Source organism: Mesoplodon mirus (genome assembly GCF_964341445.2).
Source record: "Mesoplodon mirus genome assembly, chromosome: 4".
Classification (NCBI taxonomy): Eukaryota; Metazoa; Chordata; class Mammalia; order Artiodactyla; family Ziphiidae; genus Mesoplodon; species Mesoplodon mirus.
This window is the reverse complement of record NC_138979.1, coordinates 20,888,003-20,907,640: the sequence shown is the minus strand read 5'-3', so window position 1 is coordinate 20,907,640 and position 19,638 is coordinate 20,888,003. Positions and strand designations below refer to the sequence as shown.

General features: G+C 44.2%; 1 protein-coding gene across 3 annotated transcripts in view; it reads left to right on the top strand.

Annotated features, from left to right (window-relative positions):
- The window catches only part of CELF2 (CUGBP Elav-like family member 2), a 529,929-nt gene that overhangs the window by 412,520 nt on the left and 97,771 nt on the right, over positions 1-19,638 (top strand). For all 3 annotated transcript variants that reach the window (XM_082618267.1, XM_082618268.1, XM_082618269.1), the window contains one exon: positions 1,666-1,748. In XM_082618267.1, the coding sequence (XP_082474393.1) occupies positions 1,666-1,748 (83 nt within the window). The remainder of the gene's footprint in view (positions 1-1,665; positions 1,749-19,638) is intronic.

Below are 19,638 nucleotides of genomic sequence, written 5' to 3'. Positions count from 1 at the left end.
CAAAGAACTCAGATAGCTGAAGTGGGAAGCTCATATAAAAAGGAACACTCTGTCTATCTGTGATTCTTTAAAGACACTTCATAATTTTCGTATCCCTCCATCATGCAAATGATAGACTTTAAGAGTTCCTGATCCTTGGAGGCATGGAGTTTTTTAAATGCCGAGGAGCTATGATCATACTCTCCTTTGTCCAGGAGGTGGAGGTCTTACATATTTAATCTCAGTAGACTCCAGTGAAACCAAGTATTTGGCAACAAGGTTCCAAGTTTTCTTTTTCCAGATAAGGAGGAAGCATATGCATTTTGGAATGTTGTATGGATGGTATGGTACTTCATTTTCTTCCTTTGAATGAGTTTTTTTTGAAAAGTAAATGCCAGTGTATGATTTTGAACCTTTGATGGTTTGTGGTGCCAACTTCCTGCTCTCCAGCTGTGCCACGTTTCTGCTGTTCTTGGTCTTACTTACGTCATTCCCCTAAATAGAGCCAATGTTGATGCCTTAGTGCTGTGAATTTCTCTCATGCCAGTTGCTGTACTTGGCGTTTGAGGACCTCTCAAGGCTCTCTCCATCTCTCCAAGCATTAGGATAAGGATCAGGGTGAAATATGTACAATCTGGGTGACTGCATCTCTCTGCTTTTTTTTTTTCCCAACCCAACCCATCCAAGGCAGCCCAGGTCAGAGGCAGCATCTTTTTTTTTTTTTTTAATTTCCAAAGTTTTTTTCCCTTTTTTCTAAGCCTGATTGTGCTAAGAAACTATATGCTAATTAATAGATAATTAACCGGTATCTTCCTCTGGTTTAACCACATATGTTAACCAGTATATTTAGATACAGGTTGAAGAAGGGGTCAGCCATCCTTTAGAATGCAGAAGGAATGTAAACAGTTTTCAAGACCATTTTCTTTGGTGGAGGGAGTTGGGTGGGAAGAGGGTATATGCTGGTCTCTCTTTGAGGGGCCTTCAGCCTGGACTCCCATCAGCTCTGAGAAACAAGGAATCAAGAGGTTACCAGTTGACATACCACAGCTGTATTTAATATACGGGACAGAGTCTGCAAACATGTTTCCACATATGCCCATTGCATCATAGCTTACTTTCTCAACTGGTTAAAATAGAGTCTTTCATTTCAGCGAACAAACATTGCGTGTTTCATGTATGGAATTTTGCATTATGTACTATGGTGGAAATTAAAAAGAATAAAGCACAATCCCAGCTCGTGGGGAGCTTATCATCCAGCTGTCTAAACCTTGGAGTTGAGAAAGTATTTTAAAAGGGTGACGTTCTAGAGATATTCTTTAAGAAAATGATAGTCGATGTAAGTTTCTGCCATTGTGCTTGTGATTAAGCACTTCGCTGGGTGCCGTGGGTGCACCGCCCGTCCCACTAACAACCCACCCGCCACCTCCCGCCCTCGTTCCTGAGCAGCTGGATTCCCCGTAGTTGGTGCACAGTTCGGAATTGACTCCCCAAAGTGGGGAAAAGCTAATAAATATGATTTAGGATGAAAGGCGCTGTGTAAACGCTTGAGCTGTTATTCCTGTTCCCGTGCACTTTATTTTTAAATTGTGCATCCTTTTAAGTAGATGACTCGTTCGCCCCAGTCTCCATTATATCGAAGCAAAGCATTCACAGAAATTTCTAAAACCTTTTCATTTCTCTCTGTAGGTTGTTGTTTCGTAACATTTTATACAAGAAAAGCTGCACTTGAGGCCCAGAATGCACTGCACAATATTAAAACTTTACCTGGGGTGAGTCGGTTTACTTTTGTACCAAAATCACTTTATTGCTTGAAAATGGTCCTTTCAACTGAAGGTTCTAGTGATGGGCTGTTAGTGCCAAAAATGACTTTGGGCTTTTGAGGAGGGTGTGCTGACCCCACCTCCCGTCCCCCCTGCAGCAGCCAGAGCAGCTGGCCAGCCCCTCAAGAAACGCTGGCATTACCGCTGACAGAAAGACCTCTCAGAGAGTATGTCCCCTGGTTAGAAAATCAGAGTGACCCCGCTGGCTCGCAGTGGCTGAAAAGAGGACTGGGTGGGCTGCAATTTCAAAACGGGGGGAAACTCCACACACACACACGCACAAGAGGAGCAAATGGAAAAGGAAAAGCTTTTACTCACCAGGAGCCTCTTTTCAAATTTAGTCCTTAGATTTTTCTTTTGAAAGGACAAAAATGTACCCTGCACAGCCATCATATTCAGTCTCCTAATGGTTTCTAAACAGTCAGTGGTGGTTAACAAAGTCAATGTTTTAATGCCCAATTTGCGGCTTCATGTCGATAGAGAACAGAAAATACAAAGCTTACAATTTTTTTCCATTTCCTTCCCAGTAATTTTGGATGCTTGGTGCCATTCACTAGAAATGAACTGATGTGGGCTATAGTTACTTCATCAGAATACATGATTTCTGGGGGGCTGTGACAGTTTTATCTAGTGTATGCTGGTATAAATTTCTCTGTGCTGTTGGGATATCTTCCCTGTTGACTCAAATATCAGGGATGAGTTAACTTAATAGCATAATGATTTGTGTAGGTGATAGTGAAGAACCTCTGGTAATCAGTGCTATGGTAATGATTTTATTGAAACCTGGTTTGATAATAGTAAAAGAAAGATAACATGATGTCCCTAATGTTTTCAGCGTATAATTCTAACTTTTTATCATTCATCTGTCGTGCTAACCTGTGTACACAAGTCATTTGATACCCTGTCACCCCCAGAAAAGATAGCATTTGTTTAATTCACCTTAGCGCAATTGAAAATTGTATAATATTTTAGTGACAAGACAGTCAGTGGAAGGTTTTCAAAACATTAGCTTCATAATAACGAAAAAGTAATAAGTTATGAACCTTGGTCTCAAATCACACCACTTCGGTTTTCCCCTTTTTGTGTGAGCAAATCAGAGAGACAGTGGTTCAGAAAAGCAAGTGTGATACCAGAATTCTCCCTCCCAATTCAATTTAACTACTTCTCCCTGAAACTTCTAAGGTGGTTTTTAGTAACGGAGATTTTACTGTGTCTAAGTGCTTTGCCTAATGATTTTTTAAGTATCATTTCAGCTTCATTCTCTGTATAAATGGAATTTTTCCAACGTAAATTCTAGGAGGTTGCAGCGTTAGGTTACATTATTGAACGAAGCAACCACGTTAAATATTTACTGGCAACAGTAGAAAAAAAATTTTTTTTTATTTCCCAGGCTCCTAATCCACCCCAAAACCCACTCGGTATTCCTTCTTTTAGAAAGAAATACTTTACAGTAATTAGTGTACAAAATCCCTTCTAGGTATGTTTTAAAAAATTACTTGATGATAAATTGTTATTTAGCATTTAGGGTGTATAGAGGCCACATCACATCCTATTTTAAATTAATGCAGAGCTTGGTTAATTTGAGTTCATCACCTCCACTAGGAGGGACATAGCTCTTAGCATGCAGTTTTCATACGTGAAGATGCTCCCTAGAAACCCGGAAGTAATCTGATGAATGGGCCATGTTGAAAAACCTACAAATGACTGATGAGTTTGCTCCCATTTGGGACATCTTACTCTGACCCTCTTCTCAGCAAACAAATAGCATCTTCTGTATTTAAAACAAAATGTTGCCCATGTCTCTTTTTCACCTTAAAAATTCTGCATGCAGAAGTCAGGGATGGTGATTTTGGAAACCCATTATTAAGGACAAGAAATCTGGGGTTGGAAAAGACGGTTCGTGGATTGTTTTCGGCTTTCCTTTTATCCAGTTCCATTTCCTGTGCCCAGTTACCTGAGGTGGGTTAAATGACAGCTTTGAGAAGCCAGGTCTGACTTGTAAGCTCCTAGCCTTCACAGTGCACCAGTATTGCTACATCTGCCCTTTCAAATGAGGTGCATGGGAGCAGAGTTCCACATCTTGCGTTTATGTATTGCTTTATCTGATCAGCATCACCCTTAACAGCTCCAGGAAGAACATGAAAGTGGTTTCCCGTCAGCTGGGAGCTTTGGTGGGCAGGAAGAAGAGGGACCAGCTAGAAGATTAATGCATATTCTTGGGGAAAAGAATATTACAGGGTGCCTTTCTGTTTGATTACAAGCCTTGGAATTAGTCAACATTTCCATAATTCTAAACCAGTATACACCTGTTTTCCCACTGTGATGTGAAGGAGCAACTTAATTTAACAGAATCCCTGCTGTGCTAAATCTCTCATTAAATACCAAGTGAGTTCGGTAATTTAAAGTTGTAACACTACTATTTTAACTGGTTGCCTTCATATTATGAAATTAATAAGAAATTAATGATGCACTCTGCCATATGCCTTCACTTTCTTTCTGAATAAAAATAAAAGGGATAAAGAAAAATGCATCACCAGCTGATACTTTAAAGCTTTTCTGGTTGTAATCATTTCTCTTGTGGATAAAATCCATTAAAAATGTACTTGCTGCCTTTTTTTCTAAAGTGTCCACAACTTTCTGTTTAAAACAAGATCAAATAGTGCTGGGTGTTTGGTTGGAGGTTTTTTCCCTATTTAATTTTCTTTTGCAGTTGATGTGTTTTGTCATAATGGAACTTTTCATCGTGCAACCAAACTTGGTGAATGTTGAGAGACTATCATTCTTGAGAGAAACAAAGAACTTGGTTAGTATGGGAGAGGAAGAAAACGTGATAGGATGTTCATTTATGCAGTTGGATGTGTCTGCTCTCAGATTTCTATATAAAGGCACCCTTCCTCCCGTGTCATGTATGGATTATAGAGACCCTTTCTGTGGTGAGGTATAGGGCAAAGCATCTGGGCCTTACTTAGCAGTGCAAAGTCATTAAGGACACATTTCTCAAGCCTGTCTCTTACCATGTGACTGAGAAAGACGCTGGGTCTTACATCCTCTGAAATGCTCAACATAAATCCTAGAAATACACTATTAGAAATTAAGGGAGAAAATTCAGGAGCTCAACACAGGGAGCAAGAAATGAGCTTCGGAGGGTGGGGAGGTCCTTCCCCTGGTTTGATCATGCTCTGCTCTGCAAATAGTGGTTTGACACATAGGCAACAGATCAAATCTTAGGCACGGTGCCTAATTTATTGCTGACATTTCATTAGGTTAACAAATCACTCATGATAATCGGGTGCCTGCTGTGTGCCAGGCAACAAAGCTATACAGTCACACACGCGCCCTTGAGATCCCTAGTGAGTCTGTAACCACGTCTGCACAGAAAGCAGAGCTTGATGAACCATTGGCCTTGGTACCAACTTGTTAGACTTTCTCCACAGCTGAGCCATTTGTGTTCGTGGACAAATCTTGATTGTCCGTCCTTTGACGACATAGCCAATCAGGCTAAGAGATAGCTTCCTTTGTTTAGGGTTTCAGGCAGGTACAACCTCACTGGTAGAATTATTCAGTAGAAATATCATCGTCTGACATTGTGTTTCCGAGAGAGAAAACCCTTGTGAAGGCAACTTGCAAGATTCGTTTTGTTTTCACTGACCTAATTTAGCTTAATTAAAAAATAAAATAACGACCTCAGCAGAGGCACAGGAAAACTACCACAATCTCTTCAGTAATCAGATGTCAGGGCCAAATAGCCCTGTGCCAGTGACAGCACTAGGCCTTATGCCATTCTTTTTTTCAAGGTCTTCACACACACTGTTTCTAGCAATAAGGCTTTTTGATTGAAAATCTCCAGCAGTATCGTTAGAGCATTCACCATATAAATTAATTTAATTAAGGATGTAGTGACAGAGAGGAATACAGGTTTGAAAAAGCTCTTAAATTTTAACAGCAAGGAGGCATCAGAATCCAAATGTCTTGTAAAATATTAACTGCAAATTTCTTCCAGCCATTTTCTCCAAGTCTGCCTTCCTCCTTTCTTTTTAGAGTCACTACCAGTTTTATTAAATGCAGTTTATATTAAGGAGTTACAGCCCTAAGAGCACATTTGTTTAGAGCACTCCATGTTAGCAGTGGCAGATGGGAACGACACATAGATTTGAGAGATAAAGACAAATGGGCCTGATCCAGCAGGAAGAAGCTGTAAATAAAATGGCCTCTTGGGCCACGTGTGTTCACCCACATGACGTGAATGACCCCCTTCCTGGCTGGCCCTGTGTGGGTTGGCAGTCCTCCCCGGCAGCCTTTAACACAGCTCTCCATGGGATAGTTCCCCTGTGTCCTCTAAGAAAGGAATGCTAGGGCTTAATTTCTTTCAGCAGAACAGCAAAGGCTCTCACTGGGACCACATTCAGTTTGCCCATTGTAATGCTTTTTGAGGTACTCATTTACTCTGAACCACCTCTTCTGATTATTAATATGTATTTAATGCCTTTGTTCTCAGAGCCATGATGATTATTTTATCATTATCATCATCATTATTATTTCTGTCATAAAAATCTCTCAAACCCCATCTCTTCATGTCATGGAAATTTCCCCTGAACCATCCCATTTGAATCAAAAAGAAGTGTTTTTCCTCAGGCGCCTTTTATTTAAAATTGTTAGTTGAGTTACAGTGCTGTGCCCATCTCTGCTGTACAACAGAGTGACTCAGTTATACCCATATAGACATTCTTCTTTTTTTTTTTTTTTTTTTTTTTTGCGGTACGCGGGCCTCTCACTGTTGTGGCCTCTCCCGTTGCGGAGCACAGGCTCCGTACGCACAGGCTCAGCGGCCATGGCTCACGGGCCCAGCCGCTCCGCGACATGTGGGATCTTCCCAGACCGGGGCACAAACCCGTGTCCCCTACATCAGCAGGCGGACTCTCAACCACTGAACCACCAGAGAAGCCCGACATTCTTCTTTTTATATTCTTTTCCATTATGGTTTATCATAGGATATTGAATATAATTCCCTGTGCTAGACAGTAGGACCTTGTTGTTTATCCATCCTGTATATAATAGTTTACCTCTGCTAATCCCAAACTCCCAGTCCTTCCCTCTCTTAACATTGTAAATCAACTATACTTCAATTTTTTAATCAAATGAAAAAAATTTTTTTTAAATCATTAAAAAAATTTTAAAGATTGTTAGGAAAAATAAAAGTCAAAACATCGTTCTGAACAGATTTGAGTCCTCAAATTCACATGCCGTGTAGGACATACAGATATTCATACCTTCATTCGGCAGATATTTATTGCATTTTTATGGTTTGCCAGGCACCATCCTACGCGCTGGGGACTACAGGAGCTACTGTGATATTTATAACTAAATCTTCAAAAAACAAAGCCAACCAGTGTGCTTATGTATGTTTGATGTTTAATAAATAACTCTTGGTTATTTAATGCCTGAGTGAGTTAGTTTAATAAAATACCTCTAGAGGAGTCAAGTTTTATTCCAAAAATGATCATTTTGCCCAAACGCTCCAAAATGTAAGATGCATGTAGATTTGTGATTCCATGTGTATATAATGATAGTTTGTTTCACGTATAGAGATCTATATATTTACGTATATCTCTGTATACTTACAGGATAGGTAAACATTCACACACGTCCACATATGGATATCAATTCAGTCAAATAAATACAGGAAGACATAGCAGAAAACCTCATTTTGTGTTTGGCCTGCCCACATACTCTTCATTGCAGTGTAGTCACCTTTCTGACCTTTGACTTCATGAACTGTATAATTCTTCACGTTGGTAGGTTGGTTGGTTTTTGCTTCGATTCAGGATCATGGCTGATTCATAGCGCATGTGTGAGGGCACTTGACAACTGTCATTTAATGATGGTAATCCCTGCCTTTCCACCTTCTTAAGAGACGAGTAGGTGCTGAATGAGATAATGTATGTAAAGCTTTCCGAGCCCCTGAAGAAATGGGCTTGTAAGACGTTGTTTCCACTTGACAGTTTCTGTAGGCATGAAGTCTTCTTGGGTAGCAGCCCAACAGATAAAATGTATTTGCTGGGGAAGAAATCAGGACACCTTGATTTGGGTGTACATTCTTCAGACTTACTTTTGCAGAATTTGGCCAGGGCTGAAATATTTGGCCTTATAGGACTGCCCCGAAGCAGCTATTTCCCTGCTGTGCCTGTGTTCTTTTACCCTAATACTCAGTCCTGCAGAAATACAAGCTAAACAAACGTAAACCTTTGCTGTTAAGATGACTTTTTAAAGGCCTGTGGTGGAGAGCGCCACCGTGCGGCCGTGGAGGAGCTCCTGGGAGGGGTGGGCGCAGAAGCCCCTACCCACCTGCGGAGCCAGGCCAGTGTGAAGAAGGGCTTAGGGTGTAGAACCGGCCCCAAATGGGTCTCAGCCAGGTGTGGCAGGGTTGCTGGTCAGCTCGTTGGTTTAGACCCGAGAAAGTTGGAGGGAGGAAGAAATCCATGGCCTGGTGCTTCCCAGTCTGCTGGCCAATCCCAGGGGATCTGGAAAAGTATATTTTAGTACTTCATAAGAGGCCATTGGTATATATAAAATAGATCACTAATAAGGACCTACTGTAGAGCACAGGAAACTCTAATCAGTACTCTGTAATGACCTGTATGGGAAAAGAATTTTACAAAGAGTGGATATATGTATATGTATAACTGATTCACTTTGCTCTACCGCAGAAACTAACACAACATTGTAAATCAACTTTACTCCAATAAAAAATTTTTTTTAAAAAGGCAGTTGGAAACTGTCCATTTCACCCACCGTAAAGTTTTACAATGCCACCCAAATAGTGGGCACCTCTGCTTTGGACTGGCAGACAGTTCAGTAACTTTGATTGGCACTTACTGATGGATGGCTTTGATTACCTAAAGTGAAAAACCAGTTACTTTTAAAATATGGCCCTCTCCCTTAAGGAAGCCTAAGGGAGAAGACTCATGAGGCGTCTTTAATGGTGGCGAGTTGAAAATGGCTGAGGCGGGCAGCCCAGGGTTAAACTAGGAGCAGCTGCACCCCTTTCTGGTAACAGAACTCAGTGGGAGGCCTTCCAGTTTTGTTTTGCAAGCAACATAGTCTCAAATACCAACCTAATTAATAGGACGGTTCTGAGGGCTTATCAGAGCCAGCGTGCGTGTGACCTAGCACGGGCGCCTGGCCAGATGTGCGTTGTCACCTGTGTCATGGCTTAAGGAATGTTGGTCTCTCACAGTAACAAGTAAAGGCACGAGGGGATGGATGGCACAATGGCAAAATTAAGTCATAGTTAGAGTCTAGAGTTTACCATCCCTCTGTGATATGTCAAGATTCAGTTGGGAATATTTGGTTCACTTACACAGATCTCATTTCCCACCAGGTTGATAAGATTTCATTCAAGACAAGAATATGGGGAAAAGCCATGAATTTGACGAAAGGTCTGGATGGAATTGCAGAGGAAAGGATTATGACAGTCAGATGAAAGGGGGAATTTTTTAAAAATAAAGTTGGAAAAGAGTCCAAATTCTGTCTTTAGAGTATGCAGTCTCCGTGAGAATGCATCACCCAAAATATGACAGAGCTTGACTCTTTCACGTGTGAGCTGAGCCCAGCTCAGGAGACCATCCAGTGGAAGTGGGCTGGCCAGTTCAGAGCCTCCAACTCTGGGCCACCAAAAAGTGTATGACGTGGGGAGGTGTGGAGAGAGTTCGGCCAGGAGCCCCAGGGTCCTTCCCCAGCCACCAAGAAACAGAGAGTGGCTGAGCTGGAGCCAGGGAGGCCGGCATAAGAGGGATCCTTGGAGCTCCACTGCTGGGCCGGATCCGGTCTGGTTGGGCGCAAGGGAGGCAGACCGGCCACTGGGTGGGAGGGGGGCAGGGATAGAAGCTTCACGTGTCCTCTGCTTGTTGTAGCCGTGGACCGTCACGGTACACAGGTGCTCAGGAAGCGTCCTTAGGATTCTGACATAAGCTATTAAAGTTGTTCTGATAATAAAGCAGCATTTCAGGACCATATCATTCCTGCTCTCACTACCCACAAGTCACCGAGATGAAAGGATGAACAGGCAGCCCCTGCGGGAGGCTGCAGAAAGGGGCACCGTGACCACTGTTCTCTTGTCCTCTTTATTGTTCCTGGCCCTCGATACCTCCCATCAGTGCTCAGAACGCATATTCACGCTGCCACCCCTTCCTCCGCCAGCACTTCAGAACACTCAGGAGTCCGTCCTTTCTTCATTCAAAGAAAGGAAGTGGTTGGACTGGAATGATTCTTATTAGAGTCCATTCCAGTTTTGAGAAAGTGTTCTTGGCCTTCTATGCATTGGCTACATTGGTGGCCTATTGAATTGAAGAAAACCTATCTAGGTAGATAGGTAAGTAAATAGGTAGGCAGAAGGTAGATAGATGTCTCTGACTTGACTCACTTCAGGTGTGGCTTAGTGACTGTAGAGGACTTGGTACAGACACATCTGGACCATCCAAGGTGTGGCGCTCCACTTTGAGATTCTCAGCACATCTGCTTCCCGCTGCCCTCTGGTTGAGAACCAGCAGGGGGCTCAGCAATCATGATTCTTCCGCCAGGGGACAGAGAAAGGAAAGGGAAGGCAGTGAATGCCATCAGGTCGGTCTGACTCCTTGCCTCCGGCCTTGGTTTCACAAGGGTGTTCAGCCTGATGAGGCTCCAGGATTACTGGTGGATTTCCTTTATCTGTTTGGTCACTGTCGCCAGTCCACATGGATAAGTGAGCCTGTGTTTGTAGATGGCTTTCTGGTGTTTATTTGTTTTCCCTCCTAAAAGCATTTTGGGTGATGTATCGATAACATTCACCTTGTTATACGGAGGACACGGAGACTCCAGAAGATTAAATTAACTTCTCTGCCCTCCCCTGGCACAGCAGTGACAGAACTAGAATTAGAGGTCACAGTCGGTCAGTCTCCCCAAAAGCTTGGCCTCCTGACAGGGGATTTTGGCCTGATGCTCCCCGCCTCAGAGGGAGCAGGGTGCATGACTCAAGGGGCCAACACAGCATAACAGTGAAAATCAGTACAAGGTGACGACTCTTTGTCGGCGGCCCAGGTATCAGGCCCCCGATGGAGGCTCTCGGGATGCATACTTTGCGTTGTCACCGCCGCTCCACGAGGCATGTGTCATCCAGCACCTTTGCTGGTGAGGAAGCTGAAACTCAGAGAAAGGGAGTGACTTGTCCAGGGTTGTACAGCTGGTAACCGGGAGTTGACAGTCAGATTCAGACCAACATCTCTGGCACCTGTAGACTTTGCACAACACGGGTCGGGGCAGAGGCTTACAGGTCCTAAGCCCCATTGGGCCCCCCTGTTTCAGGGGACCTCCAGCAGAAAGTGTGTTCCCGTCCATGGCTTCACTGATAAGCTCCAGATGACCACCGTGGGTCCCCGTGCAACCGTCCTGGAAACAGATCTGAAGCCTCAGCTCTCCTGCTAGCCGTGCCGCACGGCGATCTCACCTAAGGGCCAGAGTGCCTGGGCCCGGGCTTTCCCTCCCCAGCAGCCGGCCGGGCGCCCCATCTGCAAGTCGGTCCTGTTGCCACGAGTTGGGGCTCCAAGGTCCCCTGTAACAGTGGGCAGGCGAGGCAGGGTTTGTTGGTAACCCAGATACCAGGTGACTGGCACCAGGCCCTCTAAGAGGGAGCCGCAGATCAGAGGCAGTCGTTATGTCAAGAGGAACCACTTTGCAAAATGATTATAAATGCAACACTTTTCTCCAGAGGAGTGTAGCTTTACCAACATCAGTTTATTAACATTCAGATTATTAGGGTTCTCTTCTTTATCTGCATCCCCAGGCTCTCGGTCCCAATCCGTAATCTGCATTCTAATGTCCTGTCTCCATCCAGCTGGCCTCCCCGCCCTCCCCCATCTCCGGGCTCCACGTCCAAGGGGGGAGGGAAGGTGCGGGCCTGGACTCATCTGCGAAGATTAAGCAGAAACCCTGTTACGTGCCGCCCAAAGCATGGGGCGGCAGGCTGTGGCCGTGGGAAGCAGCTCGGAGGGGTTCCAGCCCAGCCTCCCTCCCCCGACCCTGCGGCCCCGAGGAGACCTGGGGGCCTTTATGGAACCATCAGACTTACCCTCTTACGTTATGCATGAGGAGCCAGGGTCTGGGGGGCGGGGGGTGAAGTCTGCAAAACCATCCAGGCGTCTGAATCCTCTGCTTCTGAAAACGAGGGACCAGACTCCCCGCCCCCCACAAGGGCACTTAAATATGCAGCAAACTCCACGGACGGGGTTGTACATCCTCCCTGAGCAGCCTCACCGAACGGTCACTGCTGTCCTCTTGGCCACGGCAGGTTGACGGCAGGGAGACTAGGTCAGTGGATGCTTTGCCGTGGGTCCGGGGGGGCTCAGATGTCCTTCTCCCTCTGTCCCCATCCAGTCATCTGCTCTGTGCTCCCCCTTTGTCAAGAGGCAAGTTAGGATCAAAGGCTGAAGCATCGTTGAAGATATTAGGGCAGTTTATGTGGTTAATTCTGTCCAGTCATCACGCTGTGATTTCTGTGTTGGTAAGAATGTGGCTAAGTGGATGACTGTACAGGCTTAGACTTTTGTCACCTCTGCCGCTGTCTTGGTTGTGGGAGCGTGTGACCCTGGACGTGTGGTGTTCTGAGACCAGGAGTTCTGTGCTATCTAGGCCACTGATATTTCTATGTTACTGTCCTCCATCAGGGACAGGAAGGACCATGTAAGAGCAAAGAATAGGTTCCCTGGAAACTCACCTCCATCCCTGGAAGGTCCATGGGGTATGTTTCAGGCTGTCCAATTCCACGTGTTATGCACTTGCCCATACATAGACTGTATCGTCATTTCTTCAGAAGAGCATATATTGATATTTAAATACATGCCAGGAAACTGTGCCAGATGTTTCGCATTAAGCGGTGTATGGGGTCCAGAGTACATTTGATGAACAGTCAACAAGCTGTGTGGATTAGGAAAGAGAAAATTCATTGGTGTCCTTGCCTATATCCTACATCTTAGGTGTAAAGTCAGACCAGTAGTTGTTAGAACCCCAGGAGGAGTGGGTTTCTAGCAAATTTTGGTTGAGTAAACCTTTTGTCTGTGTGCCTGATATTTTTCATTGGCTTTCAGAATTTAGATAATTTTAGCCAAATAATCAATGTTCAATTAATAAAAATCATAGTAATCGTGAACTTTTATTGACCATGCCATCTGTCTTGGGCACAGTGCCAAGGGCTTTTATATATGGGTGAGCTCATGTTAATGATACAATACTAGGTAAATAATTAGACAGTGAGTAATAATTTGTTTTCTCACTCTGGTTGCCTTTTCAACTCGAAGTTCATCACTCTCAACCCAAGAAAGTTTAAGTAGCTATGGCTATTCGAGAAAATCTCTGTGACAAATCAGTGAATATCTCTTATGGCTAATAATTTCCCTTCTCCAACTGAGCTAGATGCAGGTTAGATGGGAAAGACAGCTGGCAGCTAATCTCAGGTGAGCTTCTCCTTGTCATCTTCATCCATTGCTAATACCTGGTTTATGATTTACTAATATTTATAAGCTATCATTTAAAGAGGAAGAGGAGTGTTAGCCCAGATTTCCGTGAGTTCTAGCTTACATTTCTTCTGCTCATGGAGGCATTAACTATAATCACAACCCCTAAAAAAATCTCACAGATACTGTTGAGTCATTTATCAGAGAATCTCGATCACCAAGTTACTTAAATCACTCCTGAGTCAGAGTTGCCACATAAAACCCCTGGAGGTCATTGACAAAACCTATCATTAGTAAGGAAGATAAAAGTAAGAGCCACAAACCTAGGAAATCCATGGCGAATTTCAGTAGGTTTCTGTTTATTTGAATGTTGTTCTCTGGGTCATTAGAGGAACACAGGGCATGTGGAGGAAAATAGACCAGATCTGATCATAAGTGTTTTTAGAAACAACACCATCCAACCCCCTCACTTTATGGTCGAGGAAACTGAAGCCCAGAGAGGTTAGGAAGGTCACACAGCCACTTGGCAGAGGACGTGGGACAACTCATGTCTCCCAGCTCTGCCCCTGTTGTTCTTTTCAGCACCTCATGTCCCCAGAACTTCTCTCCAAGATGATGCCAAAAACATTTTAAAGAGTCAGAAATTCAGAGCCCAGAATACCAGTTTGTCTGTGGATGACACTCTGTGATATGAGGTGACTGAACATGGCAATTCCTTTTCTCCTTTCCATTCTCTGAGAAAGACCCAGAGAGATAATGATAATATTCTTCCTGGCCATTTACCTAAAATGATAGATGAATGAGATGAATTTATAAAGAATGGAAGAAGAAAAAGGAAAGTCCTTAACCTTTAAGTCCATTTGCATCTACAGCTGGCGCAGTGATTTGTAACCCTGGCTGCACAGCAGATCCACCCGGGGAGCTTTTGAAACTACACATGCCCAGGCCACACCTCAGGCAAATTAAGTAAGAATCTCTCGAAGCTGGGAGCCCAGCATCAGTATTTTTAAAGTTCTCCCAGCGATGGGCAGATTTGAGAACCGAAGCTGGGAGAATGAATCATCTTCAGCCCCCAGGGACGGGTGGTGGCGATTAACTGTTTCCTCCTTCCACTGTCTGTCCGGATGCTGGGAGCGCCCTTACGGGCTGGTTATCTTCCCACAAGTACAGCATAGCCTTGCTACTCAAAGTGTGGTCCATCAGCCAGTGGCATGGCCATCATCTGGGGACATGTCAGAAATGCTCTCCAGCCCCGCCCCAGAACTGCGTCTAAACTAGACCCCCGGATGATGCATATGCATAGTATGTAAAGTTTGATGCTTACTCACTGGTAAGAACAAGCCTCACCCGTGCTGCTCTGGGAATCTATTGCAGTTCCCTTTAAGATGCTCTGCATGTGAGTGCATACACACCTTTTGTCTGTGCTGAATTGATCTGTTGGCTCATCTGAGTCCCGGGTGCACCAGGATGACCTGACTGTCCAGGACAGGTGAAGAAGGAGATAGAGAGGTCACTGGCCAGAGGAGGGGATCCTTTGTCCTCCAGCATCCATGTTTCCAGGCACCTGTATTTTTCTATTCCATCAACACTCGAAGACCTGCCGGAAAATCTCCCATGAATGGGACTTACACAGAATTCATGCATCCCAGACTGGAAGGGGATGAGTGGAGTGGGTGCTGTCTTAAGCCTAGTTCTATTCTGAAGCAAGAAGAGCAATTTCTGCCACAGAGAGTTAATCTGTAATACTCGGCAGCCCGGCCCCACCTCGCAGGAACCATAGTCTCCTAGAATCCCTGCTGCTTCATCATTCGTGGACTTGAAATGCCTTCCCAGGAAAGCAGAGTGCTTGCTCTGCTGTTTCTCTTGATAAGCCTGAGAGGCGAAGAAAGTGTAACCACCACCCGAACGCTAGGGGTAGAGTAGACTGTCTCCTAATAAGAGGTGCTTTATGTACTTTGGTGTACCTGTACGTTTCCACAGTTTGGGAGGCTTAAAAGGAAGGTCATCTGCCCTACAGAGTCATTGTGAGATTTCCTCTTGAGTGAGTTCTCGTTTTCCATCCATACTTACAAATCTGGAGACGTCTTTCACATTTGGGCTTATTCCTAATCCTCAAACATCCTAGGTAGCAGTCTCTACGCACAGGGTCACTTGTTGCTACATAAAATGAAAACCACGACCAGCCTTTCCCAGAGTCGCAGCTGTCTCTTGTCAGACCAGCATCAAAGCATGAACTGTGGCTGGTTGGCCAAAGAAGCAGTCGAGAGTGGAGGGAGGAGCCAGGCCTCAAGGGAAGCAAGTGGGACAGGACGGGAGGTGCCCAGAGGAAGAAGAGTTTGGTGCACCACCTGCTGACAGTGGATTAGACCCGAACAGAAAAGGCGACCCAGAAGGAGAACATGCGATGCAAGAGGAAAACCACCAGGCTTCCTCTGGACCTGCCACACACACCTTGTGCTGTCTGTGTTTAGCACAGGCACCTGACTAGCTCTTGAAGAAGAGCTCCCATCAGCTGGGTTTGTATACAGTTGATACATGCACTTTCATGCTCACCTTCCTCTACCCATCTTTATACTTGAGTCTGATTAGAGCTGGATTAATAGATTTGAGCTAAAAAAAAAAAAAAAGGAAAAAACAGAAAAACCCAGCTTCTGCTTCTTCATTAGGCAGTTTGGAGGTTCATAACCCATACTGTTTTCTCACCGGTGCTCACTGCTCCCTGAGTCCCATGAGTTGAGCCCCCTCGCCCTTGGCCTTGGAAAGAAGCCAGTAACCCAGTTGACTAACCGTGAACTTCTCTTACCCTTTGGGAAGGAGAGGAAAACAATGCTAAGGAGGTTTCAATCCTTGAGACAGTCTGGTCGCACCTCCTGAGAGGTGCCCCGATGAGGTAGGTCAAGGAGAAGTTCTCCGTATTGATTTTAAGGACACACCCTTGTATTCTTCATCATTTGCATCACAGGTGAAAGCCACTCACAGTCACGGAAGGGAAAAGGAAAACAAAGAACACTCTGCATACAAGTCAGGGCTCCAGTAGGACGCAGGTCTTTCAAAGGAGACTGTGCCAGGTGCCCAGCTCCCAGAATAGCATCCCAAGGTCTCGTATGAACGGTGACCTTCAGTCTCTTTGGCAGCATTTGGTGGGACAGATGTTATAGTTTGGATTCTTGGGGCGTATTCGTCAGCATTTTATCTTGACTCTCTCCTCTAAACATGATAGGCTCTTTGAGTTTTATGGAAATGCAGATATTCAGTATTTCCAGTTAGGTAACTTTTAAAAGCTTTACTGGGAACGAGGAAATTTAGCTGCGACTTTAACAAAATTCTAAATAATGAAAGATAAAAAATACACCAGCTGGCTAGGCCCAATACTGATTTATGAAAGGAGAGGCTATTTTACAAGATGAAAGAGTTCTGGAGACGGATGATGGCACAGCATTATGAATGTATTTAATATTTCTTAACTGTAGACTTAAAAATAGTCCATATGGAAAATTTATGGTCTTTATATTTTACCACAATAAAAAAAATTGGGGGAAAAAAAAACGAAAGGAGAGGCTGCATCTGGCCTAAAGCTTGGAACATTGAAGAAGCTGGATCAGAGCAGAGCTGAGTGTAAACGAGAATGGAAAGGCATCTCAAGCCGCGTGCCTTCCCAGTTCCTCATCACACAATGAAGAGAACTTTTTAACAACACACTTATGAAGACATACGTTCTTCCTAACGATGGCAAGCAAAGGACTACGCCTTAGACATTGCCACACCCTAGGGTTGTTTTCTCCCACTGTCACATGTTCTCATGGCTTTCCTCTACCTCCTGTAGGCTACTGGATCCCAAATCTTGACCTTGACATAAGACTTTTCTGCCTAGCCCCAAACCTGGACATTCAATGTCTGTAATTGGAAAGTTCCATCCAAATGACCCACAGGAAATTCCAAAACTGAAGTCCTCTCCCCTCCACAAGCCAAGCCCTCTTCGTATGTCACCTACGTGGATGGGCGGTCCAACCAAGACAAGTAGCTGAAATCATTCTCAAGTTCTCTCCTTCCTGTCCCTCCCCTTTCCTGGACCCCATTTCTAATTAGTGAGGAAATCCGTGTTCTACCTGAGAAGCAGCTCTGGAATTTTGCCCTCTTGATCAACTGGGCCTTATCCATTGTCATCACAGCTAATAAAAGCACAGAAGAGCTTAGGGGAATTTTTGAAGTTATCCCTCTAAGAACTACACTCATTAGTCCTCCAAGTGCTTTCCTGAAGGTGAGCGGATGGGTGGAATTGCCTTCAGGACGCTGGGGGCTACAGGTTTCCCTCAGCCGCTCTGGGAGTATGTGAACATCGTTGTGTTGTGTCTTCTGGCAGAAAAAAAAATGGACACACATAACTGCTGAGTCTTGAGGGTGACATGGGAACTCCGAACCGTGTCCCTTCCTCTGTCTTTGGCTTCTGTTTACACACTGTGTTCCCACTGTAAGAACACAGTCTCAGGCTTCCCGGAAGGTAGAAGTAAATACTCCTGCCTTGTGATCCACTGTGGTCTGTGCTGAAATTCACCCTCCCACCTGCTGTATTCTGTTCCCCTGACGGCTTGTGTATCAGTCTCTCCTGCACACAGCTCCAGATCCCTGGAGAAGGAATGTTCTCAGAGGCCGCTGTGATGCTGCTATGGGCGCCAGCTCCACAAATGTTTGTTGGATAAATGAATTCCCAAGGAGGTAGCTTTTATTCATAGACACTCACAATATCAAACAATCTCAAGAGTTCTTTACAGACTAGTGGGGTGCAAGTAGGAGGGGGGTATGTAGTTTCAGCTCTTTGGTTGTCTGTCGCAATCCTTTGGGCCACGTAGACCCCTGCCCTACAAACTAGAAGCACAGGGTGAGACATGGACTCAACAACGCAATGAGTTTTCTGATATGATCCTTGCTTCGAATATGAGTTTCCTGGGGCTTAAAGAGACCAAGTGGTTTGACTGTAGGTACTTAGCATTGGCAAAGCCAAGGTTCAAACCCAGACCTTATGATTCTGAGGTGTTCTTTCCACTACAAAACAAGCATAAAGCAGCCTGGGTTTCCCAGAACCTCATTCAGTACAGCACGTCCGGAGAAGTAAGAAACCATCAAAGTAGATTTGCCATTTCACAGATCGAGTGTCAGTGAAGGGTTCTTACTTTATTTCCTTAGGATAAATTTCTCCCATATTCTTGTCTCATGGATCCCCTTTCTGAGTTTACCTTTGCTATTTAAACTTTGGTCACATGCTGTATATTGAAAGGCCCAAGCCTTGAATATGATCTCTAGAAGACTGAGCTTCAGTATAAGGTATTTATAGAACAATCAAACTGTCATAATTTCCCTAAGCTCTGCCAACAAGTAATTTCCAAAGTTGGTAAATGACCTCGCACATTAGAATAGAAGGTGGAAATCAAAACGAGACAGTGATATTAAGCTCAAACTCATAAAGAATTAGCAGCGCTGGAGGATAGATCTTCATTTGGCAAAATATCAACCAAAGTTTAGTACCACGGCAGAAGATGAGATGAATAAATATAGCTGCTAAAAACAATATCAAATGTCTTGCTCAGATGTTTAATGGATTTGCATTTTAAACATGGATAATATGAAATAGCCCTTAAGGCATGTTTTTCAAACTTGCCGTCTATTTTTAGTAGGAAATTTTTTTAGCCAGGTCTCGTTTGTTTAAAAAAAGAGAGAGATTTAATCATTTTTGCTTAAGCATCATTAAGAAAGGAAAATTACACTAGTTATCTCCTTTCCTTCACTTAGTCAGTGCAAATCCCAAAGGCCATGGAGGTAGTTCAATAAATAAATGGGAAGAGGCTGCTGAGTGAGGTATGGTATTTATTTGTCTGTTGTAAATGAAGTTGTCATTCCTAAGCCAACCAAATCATGCATTTTTTATGAGAGGTTGCAACTTGCAGGAGATGGAAATGTTAGACACTAATTAATAAACGTGGCTGGTAAAGCAACTCAGACAACTCAGGACTCGGAAACTAAGCTGCAGCAGCAGCATTAGAATACAGAGTTCAGTGGTGCTTTTCTTTTGATTGGATGAAACGCCTCTACCCTGTCAGAAGGTTCAAGATAAGATGCAGTTGGCTTAGATATTCCGAGTTAATTTTGAACCAGAGGTTTTAAAGATTTGCTTGTTTAGAGGGGCGTTGTGGTGGTGGCTTTGGTTTGCCTTAGAGTTGAAAGGAAACTGGAGATTACCGGATAAAGCATCGCTGATCTTAACAAGCTACTAAGAGTAGATAAAAAGTGTCTTGGGTTGCACACGAACTGCCCATCAACTCCACGGTTGGTTTAGAGGGTAGTGTTATTTTACATCATCAAGTTGA